Source organism: Amphiprion ocellaris, chromosome 23 (assembly GCF_022539595.1).
Source record: "Amphiprion ocellaris isolate individual 3 ecotype Okinawa chromosome 23, ASM2253959v1, whole genome shotgun sequence".
NCBI lineage: Eukaryota > Metazoa > Chordata > Actinopteri > Pomacentridae > Amphiprion > Amphiprion ocellaris.
In genome coordinates, this window is record NC_072788.1 from 17,519,842 (window position 1) to 17,542,371 (window position 22,530).

General features: G+C 40.0%; 1 protein-coding gene across 2 annotated transcripts in view; it reads right to left on the bottom strand.

The window, feature by feature from the left end:
• Nucleotides 1-22,530, bottom strand: part of acap1 (ArfGAP with coiled-coil, ankyrin repeat and PH domains 1) — a 28,750-nt gene that overhangs the window by 2,498 nt on the left and 3,722 nt on the right. For both annotated transcript variants that reach the window (XM_023274979.3, XM_023274978.3), the window contains exons 2-22: nt 19,170-19,227; nt 17,083-17,202; nt 16,798-16,851; nt 16,660-16,718; nt 14,961-15,144; nt 14,613-14,657; nt 14,389-14,484; nt 11,088-11,162; nt 10,714-10,826; nt 10,441-10,492; nt 10,144-10,244; nt 8,365-8,476; nt 7,999-8,210; nt 7,771-7,840; nt 7,532-7,626; nt 5,661-5,854; nt 5,357-5,407; nt 2,492-2,667; nt 651-760; nt 431-541; nt 292-353 (exon numbers count right to left, since the gene is read on the bottom strand). In XM_023274979.3, coding sequence (XP_023130747.1) covers nt 292-353; nt 431-541; nt 651-760; nt 2,492-2,667; nt 5,357-5,407; nt 5,661-5,854; nt 7,532-7,626; nt 7,771-7,840; nt 7,999-8,210; nt 8,365-8,476; nt 10,144-10,244; nt 10,441-10,492; nt 10,714-10,826; nt 11,088-11,162; nt 14,389-14,484; nt 14,613-14,657; nt 14,961-15,144; nt 16,660-16,718; nt 16,798-16,851; nt 17,083-17,202; nt 19,170-19,227 — 2,150 coding nt within the window. The remainder of the gene's footprint in view (nt 1-291; nt 354-430; nt 542-650; nt 761-2,491; nt 2,668-5,356; nt 5,408-5,660; nt 5,855-7,531; nt 7,627-7,770; nt 7,841-7,998; nt 8,211-8,364; nt 8,477-10,143; nt 10,245-10,440; nt 10,493-10,713; nt 10,827-11,087; nt 11,163-14,388; nt 14,485-14,612; nt 14,658-14,960; nt 15,145-16,659; nt 16,719-16,797; nt 16,852-17,082; nt 17,203-19,169; nt 19,228-22,530) is intronic.

The following is a 22,530-nucleotide window of genomic DNA, read 5'->3' on the forward strand; positions in this document are numbered from 1 at the left end:
ATGTCCGTCCTGTGTTAATAAACCTGTTTCCATCTATGTTCTTGCTTTTATTCTTGTCGTACCTTGTGTTTTTTAGATTTTATTCTTTCACAATTTTACTTTTTTTCCCTCTGTAACTAACAGCTGATGATGTATGTCTCGACTAGGCATTTTATTCCTGTTAATCATTTTGCCCCCCTAGAGCCCAGCCGCTTATGTGGTTCTTTATAGCCTGGAGACTCTTCCTGGTGTGGGCCAGCCCACCCCCTGTCCCACCCACTAACCCTCCAGATCCCTGCCCCCCTGAATGACCTGATTGGCCGAACGCTCCGTCCATCTCCCGCATCTCCTTGTTCATTTTGGCAATCCGCAACCTGAAACACAGAAGCTCAGTTAGAAGGGTTGCTGTTGCTGACTGCTACACGTGGCTCACTTTGACTCAAACACTCACAAAGTGACGATGTCTGCGTTTGCGTTGTCCACAGCGATGCTTATGGGGTCTTTTTGGTTCTTGTCTCTGGCGTTGTAGTCAGCTCCTCGCTTTAAGAAGAGACAAACCAACCTGGGAATGCGAGCAGAGCAGGCATGAGAGCGCTCAGTGTAGTCATTTGCTTTGAATTATGTGGTCTGTAAGTTGCGCTGATGAAAGTGTGAGAGTGTGTTCGTCCTACCCTGTGTGACCCAAGATGGTGGCATGGTGCAGCGGTCCTCTCCCGTTGCTGTCGGCCTGGTTGACATTGGCGCCATTCTGCAGCAGGAACTCGCAGGCTGCCAGAGCATTCTGGTCAAAACAGAAGGAAGTCAACTGCTGCTGTGCTGATTTCTACTCCCAGGCGAGACTCTGATCCTCCCCTGTTATCACATTGTCCAAACGGGTTCACTCAACTGGACTAAAATGATAAAAACCCTGCAGGTGGCACCTAATGGCTGCCCACAGATTAACAGCTTTGCTATTCTTATGCTAGTTTTGAGGATAAAAATGCTGCATTCATGCAAAAGGTTTGCCCCCTGGTTACATAAATGGTCAGTGAGTATTTCATGTCAGTGCAATGTGCAATTTGAGGGTGGTGCATCTTTAACCCCTTGACACCTGAATTTATTTACAATTAAATTTAAAAAAAAACTTTTGCGTGTTTTTGCTTTCCAGCTGATGCTAAAATAAGTAGGGATTGTTAATTTGTCTATTACACATAGAACAGATATATAACAATAATAACAGATGTATAATAATTAGGTCCCACTCCGACTGATCCTACAAGAAACCAGTGCTTACAAAAGGTTCCGAGGTACGTATTGAATATGCACAAACCGGCATTGGGGGAATGGATATGCTATCTTGGCTGCAGTCTGAATGAAAGTGGTATGTTGCGAATTTGCGACAATAGACGTCAAGAGGTTAAAACTCAGTTGAAGGTCACCAGAATGGGTCATAAAAATCATCATCATTCAAGCTCGGGGGAGCAATATTCACAAAAAATTTGATGGCAGTGAATTGTATGTGGGCTGCACGGTGGCTCGGTGGTTAGCACTGTTGCCTCACAGATAGCAGATCCCTGGTTCACGTAATTCCCGGGATCTTTCTGCTTGGAGTTTGCATGTACTGCTTGTGCATGCGTGGGTTTTCTACGGGTTTGGTAAGGGAGACAATTTTTACAGATTCTATTCTTTAAATAGGGGGCTGCACAGCGGATTGGTGGTTAGCACTTTTGCCTTGCAGCTAGAAGTTCCCCGGTTCGTGGCCCGGCCTTCCTGGCCATGAACACAATGGTGCCACATCAATGGTACCATTCTTATTCCATGTTTTATTTGTTGTTTGCTAACCCTACTCTAATCACAGTAACAGGGTTGCTAATCCACGCTACTGTTAGCTTTTTCTCAGGAGTAGAAGCTAGATATTTAGCTGGCTGTTACTGCTGACCAACAGGACAAACTGACTGATAGAAAAAATTTAAGAAAAAAGAATAAGTAAATTTTTTCCCCAACAAATACAAGAGACATCAATGGAAAAAATAATACCAAAAAAAGGAAGTTAAAGTTTCATTTTAACTGTTTTATTTGAGATTCAATTTATTCATCAAGGGGGTGGGATAAGAGAAAAATGGCTTTTAGGGGCAACTCCAGACTTATTTGGTATTTTAAAAAATCTTTTCAAACATTCTTTTCTCCTAGTTTTTTTTTTTTTTTTTTTTTTTTTAAGATTTGTCCATGTCCTTTCTGCATGGAGTTTGCATGTTCTCCCTGTGCATGCATGGGTTTTCTATGGGTTCTTCGGCTTCCTCCCACAGTCCAAAAACATGCTGAGGTTAATTGATTATTCTAAATTGCCTGTAGGTGTGAATGCAAGTGTGATTGTTTGTCTCAATATGTAGCCATGTGATAGACTGGTGATCTGTCCAGGGTGTCCAATGCTTTCACCCTAAGTCAGTTGGGATAGACTCCAGCCCCCCATGACCCTAATGAGGATTAGATAATGGATGGATGGATGGATGGATGGATGGATGGATGTTCTCACCACTGAGACAGCCTGTATCAACGGTGTGCTCGACTCCTCAGCCATATTGACCCAGTTGACGTCAGCTCCATGAGCCAGAGCGTCAGCCATGACGGGGAAGTTCTGCAGGGCTGCCGAGCGGTACAGCAGCGCCCCGGGATGGAGACCACTGAGATCCTCTTCTTCCTCTTCAACATCTGATTGATCATTTTTTTAAAAGTGGAGACACTACAGGTGAATAGGGTAAAGTGTTTAACTAAAAGATATCACCATGAAATTACAGGATTTCTGAAAATGCATGTTTAAATATGAAAATGAGTTATTATATATGTAAAAATTTGCCTTCATGTGAAGAACAAAAATCAGAGCACTGGAGGAAGAAAGCTTTTGTTGATTTGTTAGAGTTCAGGGTTTTTACAGAAGGTATAATAGATATCTTTACCAGTCAACATTTTTATGAATAAAGTTTGGGGTCACTGAAGGCGCTTACTTTTCCACTAGCACCTACTCGGCTCGACTCAACTTGGTTTAACTCGTTTTCCATTACAATTGAGTACCACCTCATCGTGGGTGGAGTCGTCATAGCACGGCGGCCCAGAAGTCCCTTAACGTCATTTGTGTGCGACACAAACACAACACAACAATCGAGGCAAAGGTATACCTGCTGCTCGATCTGTGGATTTTTGTCAGATTCAAAGTAAAAGAAGAGAGTCAGAGAAAGCTGAGGGCGTCGAGTTGTTTCAAAAATGGCGGGTTTGGTTTTCATGAAGGAGTCGCTCTCGTGTGTCGTCACTCCCTGCCCAATCAGTGGCCTGCACTCTGTAGACGTCGCATTATTGGCTCGACTGAGCTCGCTTGGAACCCTGGCCGAGTAGGTACTAAAATAGTACCTGGTACTACGTCCTAATGGAAAACCTCACAAACCAAGTAGAGTCGAGACGAGTAGGTGCTAGTGGAAAAGCGCCATTAGAAATAATAATAATAATAAATTTCATTTATAAAGCGCTTTTCCAAAAACTCAAAGACGCTGTACATAAAATACAATAAGATAAAACAAAACTGTTAATTAAAATCAGTAGGTAGTAAAACAAGTTCAAGATAAAATACAGAATCACTTAAGGAAAGCAGATCTAAAAAGGTGAGTCTTTAAAAGGGATTTAAATGTGGTGAGGTTGGTGCAGTCACGGAGGGCATGGGGGAGTGAGTTCCAGAGTGCGGGGGCGGCGATGGCGAAGGCTCTGTCCCCCCAGTGTCGCCGGCTGGTCCTGTGCGGGATGGAAAGGAGGCTTGTGTGGGAGGAACGGAGATTCCTGGGGGGGGTGTAGGGGAGGAGCAAATCGGTAAGGTAAGAGGGGGCAAGATTATGGATGGACTTGAAGGTGAGGAGAAGCAGTTTGTACTGGATGCGGTGTGAAATGGGGAGCCAATGGAGGTTCTGCAGGACGGGGGTGATATGGTCGTGAGAACAGGTTCGGGTGAGGAGTCGGGCAGCAGAGTTTTGAATGAGTTGAAGTTTATTGAGAACTTTGGAGGTGGAGCCGAAGAGAATGCTATTGCAGTAGTCAAGGCGGGAAGTGACGAAGGCATGAATGAGGGTTTCAGCGGCTGAGAAGGAGAGGAAGGGGCGGAGACGGGCGATGTTGCGGAGATGGAAATAGGCAGTTTTGGTGATCTGATTAATGTGGGGTTCAAAAGTGAGGTTGCTGTCAAATATCACACCGAGGTTGCGGATGTGAGCAGAAGGAGATAGGGTGGTGTTATCAATGGTAATGGGGGAGTGGGGAAATGGTGTGAGTGATTTAGGTCCAATAAAGATGAGATCAGTCTTGTCGCAGTTTAGCAGGAGAAAATTTTTCCTCATCCAGGATTTAATGTCGGCCAGGCAGCTGGAGAGAGAGGGGAGGGTGGTGGTGGCGGTGGTGTTGGTGGAGATGTAGAGTTGGATATCGTCGGCATAGCAATGGAAGTGTAGGTTGTGGCGGCGGATGATGTTGCCGAGGGGGAGGAGGTACAGGATAAAGAGGAGGGGGCCAAGTACTGATCCTTGAGGGACACCATGGGACAGGGGGGCGGTGGCGGATGTGCAGTTGTTGACCTTGATGAATTGTTGTCGATTTGTGAGATATGATGTGAACCAGGTGAGGGCGGTGCCGGTGATGTTAATGGAGGATTGAAGGCGGGACAGGAATGTCCTTATTTTTGAAAGAAAATCAGTTTTTTTCAATGAAGATAACATTAAACAAATCAGAAATACAGTCTAGACATTGTTAATGTGGTAAATGGCTGTTCTAGCTGGAAACAGCTGATTTTTAATGGAATATCTCCATAGGGGTACAGAAGAACATTTCCAGCAACCATCACTCCTGTGTTCTAATGCTACATTGTGTTAGCTAATGGTGTCGAAAGGCTAATTGATGATTAGAAAACCTTTGCGCAATTATGTTAGCTCATGAATAAAAGTGTGAGTTTTCATGGAAAACATGAAATTGTCTGGGTGACCCCAAACTTTTGAACGGTAATGTAAAGTTTGGTAAAGATAAGTGCTACTGAAGTGGAAATTTCCTGACTGAAAAATCTCATTTTTAGAAATTGGCTTTTGAATTGAAATATTATAACTGAAATCTATAGTTGCAAACTGACATGATAGTAAAATAAACACCTAAATGTGTATTCTGATTTTTGCCTTGCTCAAAATCTCAAAACTGACCAGCACATAAAGCAATGATGATTTTGGCCTTAATTTCATTTGAACTTGACATCTAGCATGTAGAGGCTTGGTTTAATACATTTAAGACACTTTCAAAAGGTTTGACAGTCCACATACACCGTCAAACCAATGACTTGTTTCTGTCAAGTCAGGTGACGCATCTCTGTTTTTGATCTCACCTTTGTGAAAGCCTGTGTTGTTCTTTTGGACGATGTCACTGGGGCTTAGCCCTAAGGAGTCAAAGAAAGTTGTGATTACTGGTTCATTCTGCAAACTGACACAACAAAGCACACACACAGATAAAATACAGCAGAATAGGCCCACAGGATTATCAACTTTCTGCTGGGTCACCAAGTTTGGGGATTTGTAGGTGTGTGTTTCTGTTTTGCTAACATCAGCAGGAGTCAGTAAGCGATGAAGATGACGAGAGCAAAGCAACAAGATGAGTTACTTCACATCCATCTTGACTTTCTCATGATTTACCTGTGAGCCGCGGCAGAGTGGCTCGGTTTGGTTTAGGTTTTAAAGCCGGTTTCTGTACGGTCCGATCCTGCGTGGTCGCTCGGTTTCTCCTGGCGCTGGATCGCCTCAGTGGGGGGTTCCTGCCGGTCTCGGGCAACTTTTGGATAAACTTCTTTTCAACGTACTTTGAACGGATCCAGGATTCCTTGTCTCCCCTTGGGGGCAGAAATAATAGATCAGCAAAAAGAAAAAGAAGGCAGCAAGCTTCTCTCCCAATATGAGGCGATGTAAAAACATGAAGAAGCCTACATGCGGGCTTGTGTTTGTCAGTATGTTTGTGGTTTCAGTTGATCTCACTTTCAGTCCACAACTTGTGCTGTGAATCAACAACACGCGATTATGACGCACTGAGTGTCCTTTAATGAAGTGATACATTCAGCTTAAAGAGGTCTTAATGCTCACCCTTTCTTTAATATATCCCAAACTTAAGCTTTGCAAACACCTACAATTCAGGGAAATAATCAGATAAGGCATTAATTTGAAAGTTTGCACATAAAAAAAGACCAAATTAGTGATATAATACACTACCAGTCAAAAGTTTGGACATACCTTCTCATTCAGTGCTTTTTATTTATGTGTATTATCTTCTACACTGAAGATTAACACTTTTTTTTACAACATAATTCCATATGTAATCTTTTATAGTGATGATGTCTTCAGTATTAACCTACAATGTATAAAATAATTAAATAAAAACCACTGAATGAAAAGGTGTGTCCATACTTTTGACTGGTAGTGTAAGTCTAGACAAGAATGGAAGCTCATGCTACGCAAAGCATGCGGCCTCACAACAAGTTTCCGGATGTCACAACATTAACCATCTGCATCATATACCTGCGGCACTTCCTGTCTGCTGCGGCGTAACACTGGAGAGAGAAGAGGAAGTCACAATAGAAGTCTAAAGTGAGTGGTAGGTTGCTGATCAACTTATCTGTAAACTACAGCGAGCACATCTTTCTAACTCAGCCTCTAAGATCACTGATCTTCTCAACAAACTGCTATTTTGTGAAGAGCTGGATCTAATCCCCTCTTACTCAGAGTTAGTTAATGTAAAAAAATAAAATAAAAGGGCATGCACAGGCAGACGTACATGTTCATGTAATGTCATCAAGACATCAGCAGGAGGAGATGAAGAGTGTGTTTTTGTAGCTGCACCAACATTGATATTTCATCAGTTACTTAATAAGTAATGCCAGAAAAAGAGGACCTTATAAAAGAGGACTGCAGTTCTCTAAGTGTAATACAGTCTCATCTGAAGGACCAAACATGACATACATCCAATATTTCAGCATACAGAAGATCAAATATGGCTGAAATTAGGCACTGTAACGTGAATCAGATGCTGCAATTTCAATACACCTCTATAATAATCTTATAATTAATTTAACAAGTCATTGGAAGCTACAGAAAATAAATGAGGCCACGATTGTGGAAAAGTTGGAATGTACTAATACAAGCATTTTCTTGTTCCTTTCTCTTCTTTCAGTAATGTTTAAATAACTTTATTTTTCTTTTCATATTTCAGAACCCTTCCCTTGGGTGCTACAAAAACTTAGTACTGCAATTCCACAAAGTTTAAAGACTTGGAAATGACAAGAATAATTCAAACTGAAGCAACAGAGGCCCAGATATTGTGGCGTTCCCTCCGTAGCCCTCATTTCTAATGAATTTCCTGTTGTTATTGTTGAATCTAAAGCAGAAGCACGATAACCCTTAGAGCTCCTCCACAGCAGGATTCTTTTAATGATCCTGTGACAAGCAAACTGAACTGCACGTGGGAAATCCGTGAAATTACGGTTTAATATCTTTACCTTTGGGTTGATTGTTTTTACCTGGGACTGGAGGAGTGGGGCTTCTTGATGGTGATCTCATCGATCCGAGCCTCGTAGATCCTGTTGATTACTGTGTTTCCTAATTCACACATCAACTAAACAAAGCGGCGAGACAAGAAAAAGTGTTTCAGTTTGAAAAAAAAAAAAAACTTTTATAACACATTGCTTACTGATTAATCCCACTGGAACTTTGCTGCTAACACAGAAAAGGGCCAAAATGAGTTAAATGGTTTAATTACCTTAACGAGCTCAGGCTCCCAGGAGTCGAGAGTGAGGGAGCGTACTTTGGAGAAATGGACTCCCAAGCTCCTGTCGGGGGGAAAAAACATTAAAGAACAGGTTTCAAGATGTGTGTGTGTGTGTGTGTGTGTGTGTGTGTGTGTGTACCTGTGTATGTATGTATGTGTGTGTGTGTGTGTGTACCTGTGTATGTATGTATGTGTGTGTGTGTGTGTGTGTGTGTGTACCTGTGTATTCCTGAGCAGACGATACAAAGTGTGATGCCAAGGTTGATGGAGGCCCAATCAGGACCGGGTTCTCCACAGTCGCAGCACTGCCTGTTCCCTGGAATCGCCTGAACCTCGTCCAGCGCCTTGTAGCCCTCGTCTTCCTGATCCCCGCCCCCCCCGCCTCCTCCTCCTATCAAATGGCTCGCTGACATCGAGCTGCAACGCTGTCTCTGGTAACGCAAAAACACAGGATTGACGAGATGCACGAAGGCGTAGAGCTTCCTCTGTGTCTCTGCTGATTAAACTCCCACTGAAAAATGCAGATGGAGGCGACAGTGTGTGCGCTGTCTGTCTGAGTGTGTGAGCGGAGGTGTGTATTCTCACTGGGCTGTGTGTGTCTTCTCTGCGCTCCTGAAAGGCTGAAGCGATGCTGTTTTGGACGGCGCTGATCCATGCTTGCTGCTGCCTCTCTGAGTCCGCCTGCAACAAGCAGCACCTGCATATACACACATAAAATCACACATAAATACAAACACACGGCGTCCCGGTAGCTCAGCTGGTTGAGAGAGTGACTCATAAACAGCAGCATAGTCCCCGAAGCAGAGGTCATGGGTTCGAATCCAGCTCACGGCCATTTACTGTGTGTCTTTCCTCTGCTCCTCTACCCACATTTCCTGTCTTTCTCCACTGTTGTATATAATAAAGGCCAAAAAAATTATTTAAATTTTTTAAAAATACACACACACACTGACCATCTAATTTCTCAGCACATGAGAAACTAGAAAAGCACTCAAAAAGTGCAGTACTCCGCCAAGGCTGTTCATTCCCCATATGGCATTGTCAGAAATGCAGCATTTTTTTGTGTTAGAAATGCAGCATTTACTTATTAGTTACTGATGATCAGAAATCACGGCGCCATAGAATGTGGCCATTTAATATAGATCTACAGCAGTCCCTCACCATATCGTGGTTCACTTTTCGTGGCGTCATCGCATCGCAGATTTTTAAATTGCATTTGGTGTCGTGGAATTTTCGCTGTATCACAAAATTTTGCGGTATATAAATATTTTTTATATATTTATTATTATGGCAAGCTGTGTTGCAGAACGATGCTGGAGAAAAGATTTCTGCTTTTTATGCGCTCTGCAACTGCCAGATGCTTTTATTTTGACACACACAGCCATCAGCCATTTTGAAAATGTGGCCGGCTCTGCGATTGCTGCATTATTTTAATTATTTTTGCGGCAAAATAAGCATTTTCTAGTCTAAAAAATGTAAAACAATAGAAAATATAGAAAAAAATTATAATTAAAACATATTAAAAGAATAAGTAATCGAAATAAAATGCGTATCTTACAGCATCTGGCCTTGTCCATTTCACATAGACGTCCGATTGCTGCACATGGTGTTGCTCTGCGGTGTTGTGCAGTGCGTGGGGAGGGTTTATGAAGCCTTAAAATATATACAAATAATAAAATAAATATGGTCGCTACTTCGTAGATTTTCGTCTATCGTGGGGGGATCTGGAACGTAACCCCCGTGATAGACGAGGGACCACTGTACCTACAAATGAAATGACCTTGCACTGAGCAAAGGCGTGTGTTATGCATGTGTACGAATTGCGTGACCTAAATATGTAGCAGGCGGCGGGAATTGATGGGACTCGGAAACACCCCCACAATTTAATCAATGGTCCTTTGTATGATTTCTGATGGAAAAGTCCTGATAAGTCTGCAGTGGTCGATTAGTAGTAGGATCACAATCATGTGATTGTCAGCAGGCAGCTGATGTAGTGTTCACTTGTTGTCATAGTTACAGTGACACTGTGTCGCTATCTCGCAATAATACAGAAATCTTTAACAAATCCGTGGATCCAGACTATAAGTCGTATCATTGCTTAAATCTAATCACTTGATCCTTGTGTCATTTCTGACCTTTTCTGAAAATTTTATCCAAATCTGTTAATCCGTTTTTGAGTAATGTTGATAACAGACAGATGGACAAACGTATGTTGACCGTCACATAACTCCCCCACATTCCTTGGCGGAGTAACTAACAGCAACATGCTTTAATCCACACACTTGCTGCTGATGAAAATTCACCACCATCGCTCAAACACATGTATGCACGAATGCAAGAAGCTGTTCTCCCACGCAAACTCACTTTGACGGGGAGACCACTTCAAAGCAGAACCGTCTCTCGTTTTCAGAGCTGGGCTTGACTGTGCAAAGACGCAAGTCTTCCACCACAACTGTAGGCTGGTCCTGCAAGAGACGAGGACAGGAAAAACATGCAGGTCAAACAGTGCATGTACTTGTACTTGTGTGTGAGTGTGTGTGTGTGTGTGTGTGTGTGTGTGTGTGTGTGTGTGTGTGTGTGTGTGTGTGTGTGTGTGTGTGTGTGTGTGTGTGTGTGTGTGTGTGTGTGTTCTCATACAGCTCTTAATAAAATGAGACATACCTTGAATTTTTTTTGATACACCAGCTGATTTTTCTGAATTGAAAACCAGCGCCTGAGGTGGAGAAAGAATATAAAAGATGATAATGGAGTCTGTGATTTAGCTATTTCACTTTTTGTTAAAGAAGAGACAATTAGTGGACATATGCAGCTCAGCTTAGAAAGTAGCATGAAATACAGTGAACATCTGAGTCCTTTTAGTGAGACGTACAGAAAGAAAATGCACACAGACCAATGCAGCTGTTCTGTGTTAAGTACTGGTGGTAAAACGCGTACCTGCTCCAGGTCTTGAAGGCGTTGCTGGCTCTCTTATAGAGGTAGCCCTCCATTGCAATCCCATTAGCTGCGTCAGCATTGAAATCCATGATGGAGTCATCATAGGACATGTCCTTGAAATGTTAAAGAGTCATTTGTGTTACTGAAGTTACTTTGTAGGGATTTGAGAGCTGTAGCTGTTGCATTGTTAATCTGGTTCTCAGTTTCTACAGGTTAAGAAAAAGTCTGATATAGCATCACAGATTCTAAATGTGGAACCTTTGTTACCTTAAATACAACACAACCACAAACATACAACTAGTACTCCCAACATCTAAACAGACTTTGATGTGGTATTAGTGGTGTACCCCTTTAAATTGTAAATCTGTATTCACCTTTTGCTTGATTGCTGCATGCCTTTGCTCCATGTCCCTCTTCTCCCTGGCAGCGTTTAGAACAAACTGGGTGTGCTGTCAGAAAGGAAACAGACACACATTCTTTAGATTCTTCAGAATATTATATTATACGTTATTACACTCTTGCTATGCATTTCACTCAATAGTGCTTTCTTCAGGACATGAACAGTTTTAAGAAATTATTAAGCAATCTGATTTGCACTTTTATTCAGGTCAGTGTGGAACTAGTATAGATTTAGTGTCTTGCCAAAAGACACACTTGTAATAAATCCAGCTCTAGAACTGTTAATAACTGCTATAATCAGCATCTGAATGATGGAAAGTTGCTAAGAAACTCACAAGAATACATAATTGTGTGTACTGATAAGAGGCTGCTTGGTGGTTAGCACCGTCGGCTTGCAGCTAGAAGATCCCCGGTTCACATCTCTGGGATCTTTTTGCAATGGAGATTCCATGTTCCCTGTTTTCTCCGGGTTCTCCAGCTTCCTCCCACAGTCCAGAAACATGATGAGGATAAGTGGTGATTCTAAATTGTCTCTATATGTAGCGCTGTGATAGACTGGTGTCTTGTCCAGAGTGTCCCCTGCCTTCACCCTAAGTCAGCTGGGATAGACTCCTTTATGAGGATTAAGCATTGTCTAGATAATGGATGATGGATGGATGTATTCATAAAAAACCTGCATGGACTTTTTTTCTCCATCTAGCTGTACTTTAGTTTCTGTTTAATGTACTGAAGGACAACTTTTCCCTCCTTATTCTTCTCTCTAACAAATCTGCCTCTGTGTAGGAGAGAAATGGAGTGAGATCCACGGGTTTGAGGCGAGCTATCACCCCTCTAGACTCTTCTGGAAACACAAATAAGGAAGTGTTGAACTTTTTTGTGTATCCAGCGCCAAACAAAAGAACAACACGGGTAGTTTCTCTTGTAAAGAGTCTGTTCAGTGTATCATTCCAGCGTCTTTCCATTTCTCTGTTTCATCTGCTTTTTCTTGTTCCTATCATTTCCTGTTGAAACAGGAAGAAGGCTTCATGTGGTTTGATTCCGCCATCGAACTTTTTCACAATTCATTTCCTGGTGCTGTTTCTTTTCAAACAAAAACATTTTAACCGTGATACTGCTGCTGTTCAAGGTTGACAGTGCAGAAAAGTTTTTCCAGTTTCCTCAGTCAAAGTGCAGGAGGTAACACACACACACACACACACACACACACACACACACACACACCTACACACACACACACACACACACACACACGGACATGTGAAATATTTCCTGTTGTTGATCTCTTTTTCCTGTCACGATGAAAATGTGATGTCATCTTGTGACTACTCTGCCCCACCTCAGAAAGATGCCAAGACCAACAACTTTTGGGTCATTTCACTAAATCTGCCAAACCTTTTGAATTTGTATCCTGCTTCATAAATCATCTGCAAAAGTATGTTTTAGAGTGTCTATCCTTCCTGTCTTTAAGTGAGACACATGTGCTGGCACTTTTACTGCCACTATGTGTCAAACTGCAGTATATGAAGCAGTTCTTCTAAATATTTTGTCTCACGGCTTGTTGAAACTTTTAGATAGATTCATATCAACATCTGTTAGAGGACAGAGGATGCATGCAAACAAACCTTGCACAAGAAAAAAGTCAAGGTTTCAAGAAAGTTTCAGAACCTTGTCTTTTTTCATTTATCCAGTAATGTGCATCACATCATCCCCTAAAGCTCCTGTATGCAAATGCAAACTAATATGATGTTAGGAGAGCAGCACATACAGTTAATACGGAGATCTGGACCCTGTACCTGGATAACTGTGTTTACCAGAGTACAGCATTAAAAGATCTGGATTTTAGGGTTCTGCAAAACTGCCTTAAAAATCACCTCAAAAATAAGTGAAAGCTGAGAAAAGTGCAGATTTATTGGCAGTTACACATCTCATGACCGTGATATTTTAGGGTTTAAATAATACCTTATTTTTAAATACATAAATATAGAATAGACACAACAGAGAATGTTGCTAAAATTGAGATTTTAGGTGATAATATGCAGGAAATTGAAAATTCACGATCTGTTTAGGTAATTATTGCAATTTAATCATCACAAAGATAAATTATACTTAACAAACATAGATTTTTTAAAAGTTATTGCTGGGAAATATGCCTGATATTTGTATGGGTCATTCCAGAATTGGAGGACATTTTATGTGCCATCCTTTAAATTTCGAATAATCCATGTACAAAATACTAAATCATGCAGTTGTGTAAATGTACTCGTCCTGAGGCCAAATCTAAAAAAAACTAGGAGAAAAGAATGTTTGAAAATATTTTTTTAAACACCAAGTAAGTCTGTAGTTCACCCTAAAATGCTACTTTTCTCTTGTCCCACCCCCCTGATGACCAAACTGAATCTAATAGACGACAGTCAATGAAACTTAAACATCCTTTTGTTGGTATTATTTTTTCATCAATGTCTCTTTTAATTGTGGGAACATTTTTTTTTAGATTTTTACTTTTTTCTTTACATTTTTTCCATCAGTAAGTTTGTCCTCTTGGTCAGCAGTAACAGCTAGCTAAATATCTAGTTTCTACTCCTGAGAAAAAGCTAACATTAGCATGGATTAGAACCCTGTTACTGTGATTAGAGTAGGGTTAGCAAACAACAAATAAAACATGGAATAAAAATGGTACTACTGATGTGTAAGTTGAGTCAATCAAGACTTTGATAGTTTGTTATATATTACGGATGAATATGGAGCAGAAAATTGTAAAAGAGAAGGTTTATTTTTCAAAAATTTTGAAGCCCAAATGTCCTCCAGTTCTGAAATGACCCTTCAGTCTCTATAGTAACTATCAAGCTGAAACCTGGAGGTGATTAGAATAGCTTAGCATAACAAAAAGAAACACTTAGCCTGGTTATGCCCTAAGTACAAGGGTCATTCTTTGTCTTTACTTTATTTCTCTTTTCCCGAAGCTAAGCTGACAGCTTGTAATGACCTTTTTTTGCAAAAAGAAAGCATCATTATAACTGCTAAAAAGCACACAGACATGACAGGTATGAAAAAGAGACCAAAGGCCCAGCTAGCAGCATCCTTTAGCTGGCTATTTGCAGCAAAACTGAATTTCTATTCTTTCTATTCTGCACTTTCACGTGCACATAATACATGTTTAGTGTCAAGTTAAGTGTCTCTTTAATGACTTGAGCTAAGCTAGATTTAGTCATAGAATTTCATGTCAACATCTCAAACAACAGCTGTATGACTTGCAGTTGTAACAAAGGAAATGATTACCTCTTCATTCAATTTATGACGATATTGATCGAGTTCTGACAGAGACTGGTGGCCTTGTTGGAAGAGCTGGGCTTGGGCCTCCATCAGTGACAACATCTAACAGGAAACATTTAGATAGACAGGTATCCTAAATTATTACAGTAATAAAACAGCCTGATCAATATGAACAGTACAATGTAGATTTTAAAGAGTCAACAATTTAAAATAGGTCAGAATGAACTCACTGCCATCAGAATGTCTGTCTTCTTCTTGGCCTCAATGACATTTATCTGAAACAAAAGGAAGTCATGGTTAAAGAGATTCATTTTCCCATGACCAAAAAACTCTCTGGTCAGCTGTGAGCCACAACCACAAGCCTGGAGAGAAGCCCTGAGGCAAACTTGTTATCATTCACAGCACAACTAGAATCAGATGGGCTCTTCTATATTTGATCCAGGCTCTTGTCGGAACCTGGCTGATCATTAGCAGTGAACCCTGTACAAGCGTGATTCTCTGCACACAGGTTAATAACTAAAGAGCTCAAAGCAAAAGAGGGGGAAGAAGCTTTAATGACTTTAAGCGTCTTTTCTCACCTGCAAAACATAGTCCAAGGCCTCAGACCGAAAGGCTTTACGTGCATTGAGCAGAGCGCTACTGGCCTCCTCCACTTCGTGCTGCTTCCCTCGTGGAGCCTGAGCGTTTCTGGCCAGCGCCCCCTCCAGGGCTTCACTGCTGCGCTCAAACTCTTTTTTCACATCCTTGAACCGGCGAACATCTCTGAAGGGCAGGAGGTGAAGAAAACAGGCAAATAGGCTTTAATCATCCTGGTTTTGTGACTATTTAGCCTTTATTTGACAAATAAATTAATTACTCTGCCAAGGAACTTGGTGGAGTTATCTGACGATTCGCATTGGTTTGTCTGTCTGTCTGTCTGTTTGCAACATTACTCAAAAACGGTCTAACGGATTCGGATGACATTTTCAGAGAAGGTCAGAAATGACACAAGGACCAACTGATATATTTTGGCAGTGATGCGGTTTATAGTCTGGATTCACGGATTTGTTAAAGATATCATCCAGGCCCAATAAAACCAGTGTATTCAATACGATTTACACTATCAGTCAAAAGTTTGGACACACCTTCCCATTCAATTTTTGTTTATTTGTATTTGTTTCTACAGTGTAGATTGATACTGAAGATTAACACTTTTTTTTGTTTACAACATAATTCCATGTGTATTCTTTTATAGTTTTGATGTCTTCAGTATTAAGCTACAATGTATGACATAAATAAACAAATACCATTGGATGAGAAGACGTGTCCAAACTTTTGACTAGTAGTGTACATAGCAGTACTTAAACAGCACTAACTAATAAATAAATCATCTTAGAGGACTGTAGATGCACATGTTTAAGGGTAAAGACACCTTATAGTGTTAAAGAGAGAAACCCAACAATTCTTCTTTGAGCGAGGGCTGGGCAACACTTTGGAAAAGACTCTCTTTGCATAATATAATGTATGATTTTAATAGACTCTTCTCATCATATGTCTTCCTGTCATATTCTTATACAGTGTATTATACTGCAGGCATGTTAGCTCTGTGACTTCCATAAGCGCTGACAGATTGTGTAGGTGGGAACTGGGGGAAAATAGAATTAAGTCATGTATTATTCATGTAGTGTTGTGTGTTATATACTGTAGAGTGGTGCAGTGGTTAGCATTACTGCTCACAGCTAGAAGGTTCTGGATTTTGATAGTCTACAGATATGCATGACAGGTTAACTGATAATTCTAAATTCTAAAAAACTTGTGGATTAAATCTCATTAAGTTTATTCAAAGTGCACTTTGTTGAAACATGACAAGCAACGACAAAAGTATTTGGCAAAACCAAGACAGAAAACAGGATAAAACTTTTAAATGTTCGAAATATAAAACACTAAAGAACAAGACAAATAGGATAACATCTTGTAAGAGCAATTACTAAAATCAAAACGTGTCATCTTGACTTTGGATGGATGCTGTTTAAATCAAAAAAGCTTACTTGAGGAAAATCATATGAGTCATTGGGTAAAAATGCAGCAAATGACTGCTCACATGCTCCTGACGTCCTCTGTTATCTAATCTACCGTACGATTCCCACTAACAGAAGCACACTGAAGTACGAGGAGAAGGAGAGGGAAGGATCATAAGTTAATGGTTGGCAGTGACTCAGTGTGTGAACTACACTGTTGCAGGTGGGAGAGAGGCACAAAAGGATTACATGAAACTAACAGGGAAAGCAGCTCACTCACTCTTTCACAAAGTTCTGCAGCTTCGTCTTGACTGACTTCTGTGTGGTCTCAATGACTTCCTAAAAGAAGACAAACTGTTAAAAAAAAGTCACATTACGGAGAAGCGAAAGGCTGGAACAGATTGATAGAAGGACTCACCCCCTGTAACTCCAAGATGGCAGACAGCTTTTTGGAAAATTTATCCAAGCAGTCCTGCAGGGCAGACATGCCAGATTAGACTCTCATCAAACCTTAATTTAGCATCTTTTATGTGTTACAACGTCTCTATTCAGTGCAGTTTGTGATCCAAATTCCATTTAGTGCGAATATTCTTAATTTAAACACTTTCTTTGAGTAAATGTGACACCCTCTGAGTGGTAAAAGAGATAACAGGAGTGTATAAATAACTCCCGGATGGCTGGTATGTCAGTGTTCTCCCCTCACCTCCATCATTTTGTCCTCAGAGCAGTGGTGTCCCAGCTCCCGGAGGCCGTTCACAAAGCTCTTGCTGGTCTGGCAGTAGATTTTGCCTGCTTCCAGCATGGCCTGGCACTGTTTCACGAGCTGGGTGACACAAATATGCCAAGCCACAGTCAAATATAAAAATGAATACACTAACAAGAGACACCTGGAGCAACGAACGTCAGAATCAGTCTGTGCAATAAACAGAATTTATTTCAGGAATTGCAACATTAAAGCAGCAATCCAGCTGAATATAATCAAGCTGAATATAACCTCCTGCATCTGACTGTCCTGACCTCATTGAACTCTTCTTGATCATTGATAAAGTTGTAATGACTGATTAATTAAAATAATTGTCAATTACTTTGATCCCTGATTAATTAGAGGTGGATTAATCTGTTATTTTTTAAGATAAAGAAGTTCTCTATTTCCACTTTAAATTTTAATGTTTCCTGGTTTCTGTACTCTTCTATATGAATAAACTATACAGATTTGAGGACATCATCTTGGGCTTTAGAATGCATTGACTAATTGAGAAAATAGTCAAAAGCTCCAATCAAAAGCTGCAGCCTTGTTCATAGATTTAGTATACAACAGAACAAATACTACAATACACATTACATCAGATGTAACATGTAGGGCATCAGCTTAATGAACTACAGACACTTGATAATAATGTCTCATGAACTAATATTTTAAAATGCTTTTTCCATCATAAAATCAACTGTGTTGGCTCTGGGATGGACTGGTGATGTGTACAGGGTGAACCCCACCTTCTACTATAGTCAGCTGGGATAGACTCTCGGTCTTTGCTCCACAAGATAAACAGGTGGACAGAAAATAGATGAATGGATACCAGCAGATATGTCAGTTGAGCTCATGGAAAATGTTCTAACGGTTTCTAAATCTCTGCTTATTCATTGTCATTGTTCTGTGGTAGCAGAACAATTCTCTAAAGGCAGTAGTGAAATGCTACTAAATTCTCCACTTAAGCACAGTGTGGAGATACTATTTATGCTACTTCATAGTTCTACTCCTCTCTGCTTTTTGAAAGTTTTACTATTTACTTGGCAAATTAGGATTTTACATACAAAACACACACTTGTCTTATATAACTACCAACTATGTGTACTTATTTGTACCTGCATCCAATAAAAGAACTCTATATAGTCAACATAACCGTTGACCTGAACACTCTGAAAACAGAACTTGTAGTATTTTACATCACATTATTTTTACTGCAGTAAAGGATCAAACTACTTCTTCTACTAGAGTCTAAAGTTGTAGAGGACTTTTTGGTAACTTCTTCTTGAAATAGGAGATATAAAAGGACTTCCAAAAGTCCTTTTATATCTGTCTGTAGATCAGACATGTTGCAGCGTGATATGATAAAGAATGGGAACAGAAAAGAACTATCTGCATCACTTCTTTAATCTAATTTCATGAGAAAACATGCCACACTAGCTGGGAACTTTGCTTGTTTTTTTGTTTCTTTCTTTGGCAGTAAAGTTGGCTACACTGAGGAAACACTGACACTGCTGTGGTGTTTGCCCAAGGGGTTCTTACACAGAGCAGATTAACCCAGTTAGTCCAGTTTTTGTAATCACTACACGGTGCTGCAGCCAAACATAAATCAATCACCTCTATGATTCTTTGCAGGTACAGCACATCAGGTGCTTTGGTTATTGGTAAAACGTGCAAAAGGTGAAAACCTGGAGTCACAAATTATTCAGTAGGGAACAGAAACACAGTACGGGACTGATGACTGTCAAATGAATAGACCTGAAACTGCGACATGCATGAACCCAACGAGAAACAGAGAATATTGGTCATCTCATCAAAGCAGAACAAAGGCTTGTTCTCTAGCAGGACAATATGATGGGGAAGCGGCACCTGCTGCTACTTCCTGCTCATTGTCAGGTAGAAATACCTCAACAACCGATGGCCGCCTCTCACTTCACTGCCTCTTCTGATACCTGTGCACGTCTGTGTGCTTGTGTGTGTACAATTCAAGCAGAGAACTGAGTCAGTATGGTTTTAGAAAAGCTTCTGTAGGAGCAGCATCTCACCTTTTCCAGCCGTGTCTCAAGTTCACTCACATCGCTTTGGACTACCTCGATGTCAGCTCTGAAAAACACAGACACATAAATATGCAGTCATACGCAGGACTTGGGTGTTAAATATTGCTATAAACGTACTTATAATTCCTGATTTATCCATCTAAAATGTGGTTTTACTGGAAAAAAGAGTAGTCATCACTTGACAGTGGATCATTTCGCTTCACAACAATGATTCTTTGTCAATCAGTCAATTTATCATTCAAATGCAGCAAACATTCACCTCCAAAATTCAGCTTTTTTTCTGTTTTACATCACTGCTGTTTGGATAAAACATTTATCTGATATGTTATGGTCTAAATCAGTTGGGTCAAACATATGGCCTGTGGGCCAAAACCGGCCCATCAGTTGGTCCAATCTGGCCCGTGGGCTGAGTTTGCAAAGTGTAAAAAATAACAGAGACGACATAAACTGCAGTTTTTCAATAAACATAACTGCTATTTTAAATTTGTCCTTTGCCTTTGCAGATACACTGTGATCTGTAAGTTGTCATGCACATGTGTAAATGATGAACTGAGACATATAATATTGTTACTCCGCCAGTTCTGTCACGATCGCCGTTGGTTTGTCCGTCTGTCTGTTTGTCTGTCTGTCTGTCTGTTAGCAACATTACTCAAAAACTCACTAATGGATTTGGATGAAAGTTTCAGGGAAGGTCAGAAATGACAAAAGGACCAACTGATTTTGGCAGCGATGCAGCTTATAGTCTGGATCCATGGATTTGTTAAAGATTTCTGTATCATTGCGAGATAGCGGCACAGCATCACTGTAACTATGACAACAAGTGAACACTACGTCAGCTGCCTGCTGATGATCACATGATTGCGATCCTACTACAAATCGACCACTGCAGGTTTATCGGGACTTATCCATCAGAAATGACACAAGGAACAACTGATTAAATTGTGGGGGTGTTTCTGAATCCTGTCAATTCCCACTGCCCACTACATACTTAGGTCACGCGATTCGATATCCGTACATAACATACACATGCATAACACACGCCTGTGTTCAGCGCAAGGGCATTTTGTGATCCAAATCACATTTGGCGCAAATACTCTGAATTTAAATACTTCCTTTGAGTAAATGTGACACCCTCTGACTGGAAAAATCATGCAAGAGAAAACAGGAGTGTATAAATAACTCGCTGATAGCTGGTATGTCAGTGTTCTCCTCTCACAAAAAGTTTGTGGGTACATCTATATCATCTATATCTGATCATCAGTAACTAATAAACAAATGCTGCATTTCTGAAAAAGTGCTGCATTTCTGACAATGCCATATGGGGAAATGAACAGCCTTGGAGGAGTACTGTGCTCTCTGAGTGCTTTTCTTGTTGAAAATGCACTTATTTTTCTTTAAAAATTCCAGGTTGTTCATTAATGTCTTGTAAAAAGATATGTAAACATTTTCAGGATGTACTATTTTGCGTTGCATATTTTGAGTTGTTGTCATTTATAGGTTATTGTGTTATGATTTTACTGGTCGGGCCCACTTGAGGTCAAATTGGGCTGAATGTGGCCTCTAAATGAGCTAGATACCTCTGGTCTAAATGTCTTATTTAGTGCATAATTCTAATAACATTTTCTTGCTGAGTATAACAGTGTAGGTAATACCACACATTTCTATGCTGCATGTTGCATATTGAGGTCATGTATGATATTATCACAGGCAGTAACTTCAAATCTTAGGGATAATCCTGGTGAATTTACAGAAATGATTGTAAATAGTTCAGCATTCATAGCAGCTTTACAGAAAACATCCTTCTATGATGCTGGAAAAAAGAACACATTTTAAATATGAAGAAGTGAATGACTGCAATGCAGTTTAGTTGTACTAATATAGTTTTATGATAATTACTTGCAACTTAACATTATTCTTACATGTTTTCTTTTCTTTTTCAATATAACAGATTGAGATTTCTTTTGTACATACATAAACAACACTGGTTATTTTGTTATTTTAGTGCTGTGCAGTGAATCTACAGCATTGCAGTGTTATACATCATGGCTGCTGCTAATTTCAAGTCCAGGGACATCTTTTTATACGTGTTTGTCTGTAATTTAGTGTGATGTGTTTGGGTATTTTTAGAAACTGTGTGACATTCAGCACAATTCAGAATACATTCCTGTGGGTTTGAACCAATCTTACTGGACACTTAAGTCGTCGGGAGTTTGTGTAGGCCTGCACGATTGCAAAAACAAACAGCCAGTCTTGAAAACTGCTTGATGACTTTGTTTTTGAGCACAAAATGTGACCTCTTTGAGCATCCCTCACACATGCACGATTGTTTAAAAGTTTGGGCCACTTAGAAATGTCCTTATTTTTTAAAGAAAAGCAGTTTTAGTCAATGAAGATAATATTAAATGAATCATAAATAAAGTCTAGAGCAGGGTTGTCAAATTCATTTTAGTTCAGGGGCCACATTCAGCCCAATTTGATCTCAAGTGGACCAGAGCAGTAAAATCATAACATAATAACCTGTAAATAACAACAACTCCAAATTTCTCCCTTTGTTTTAGTGCAAAAAAGTACATTCTGAAAATGTTCACATGTAAGGAACCATCTTTTTACAAAACATTATGAACACAATGAAATTTGTTAAGAAAAATAAATTAAATTCTAACAACATTATGCCTCAGTTTATCATTTACACATTACAACTTCCAGATCCCAGTGTATCTACAAAGGAACAAATCATTTAGTCACAGGTATCTGGAACTGAATGATATAGTATTTTACTTACTACAACAAAAACTAGACAAAATATTACAAAAATAAGATACATCACGACAAAAGCGAGAAACAAAATGACAATAAATGAGACAAATGACACGAAACAATAAAAAAAAAAAATAGGCACAAATGAGACAAAAATATGACAAAAGTGAGAAACAAAACAACAAAAACAACACCCAAAACAATGAATAAAGCAAAACACAAAATGACAAAAAATGACACAAAAAACACAAGCGAGACAAAAAGGAAACACAAAACGACAAAAACATGAGACAAACGATAAAAAACACATAAAAAAGACAAAAAAAACCCCAACAAAAACAAGACAAAATATTACAGAAATTAGACACAAAATGACAAAGGAGCAATATAGTATTTTACTATATGATCAAAACAATTTGTCAGGGTCTAGGAATTATTTTAAATTTATAGTTTTACAAATTTACAAAATGTAGTTAAAGTCTTCTCTGTAATTTCTAGACTTTACAAAGTCGTCCTGTGGGCCGGATTGGACCCTCTGGTGGGCTGCTTTTGGCTCGCAGACCGCATGTTTGACCCCCCTGGTCTAGACAGT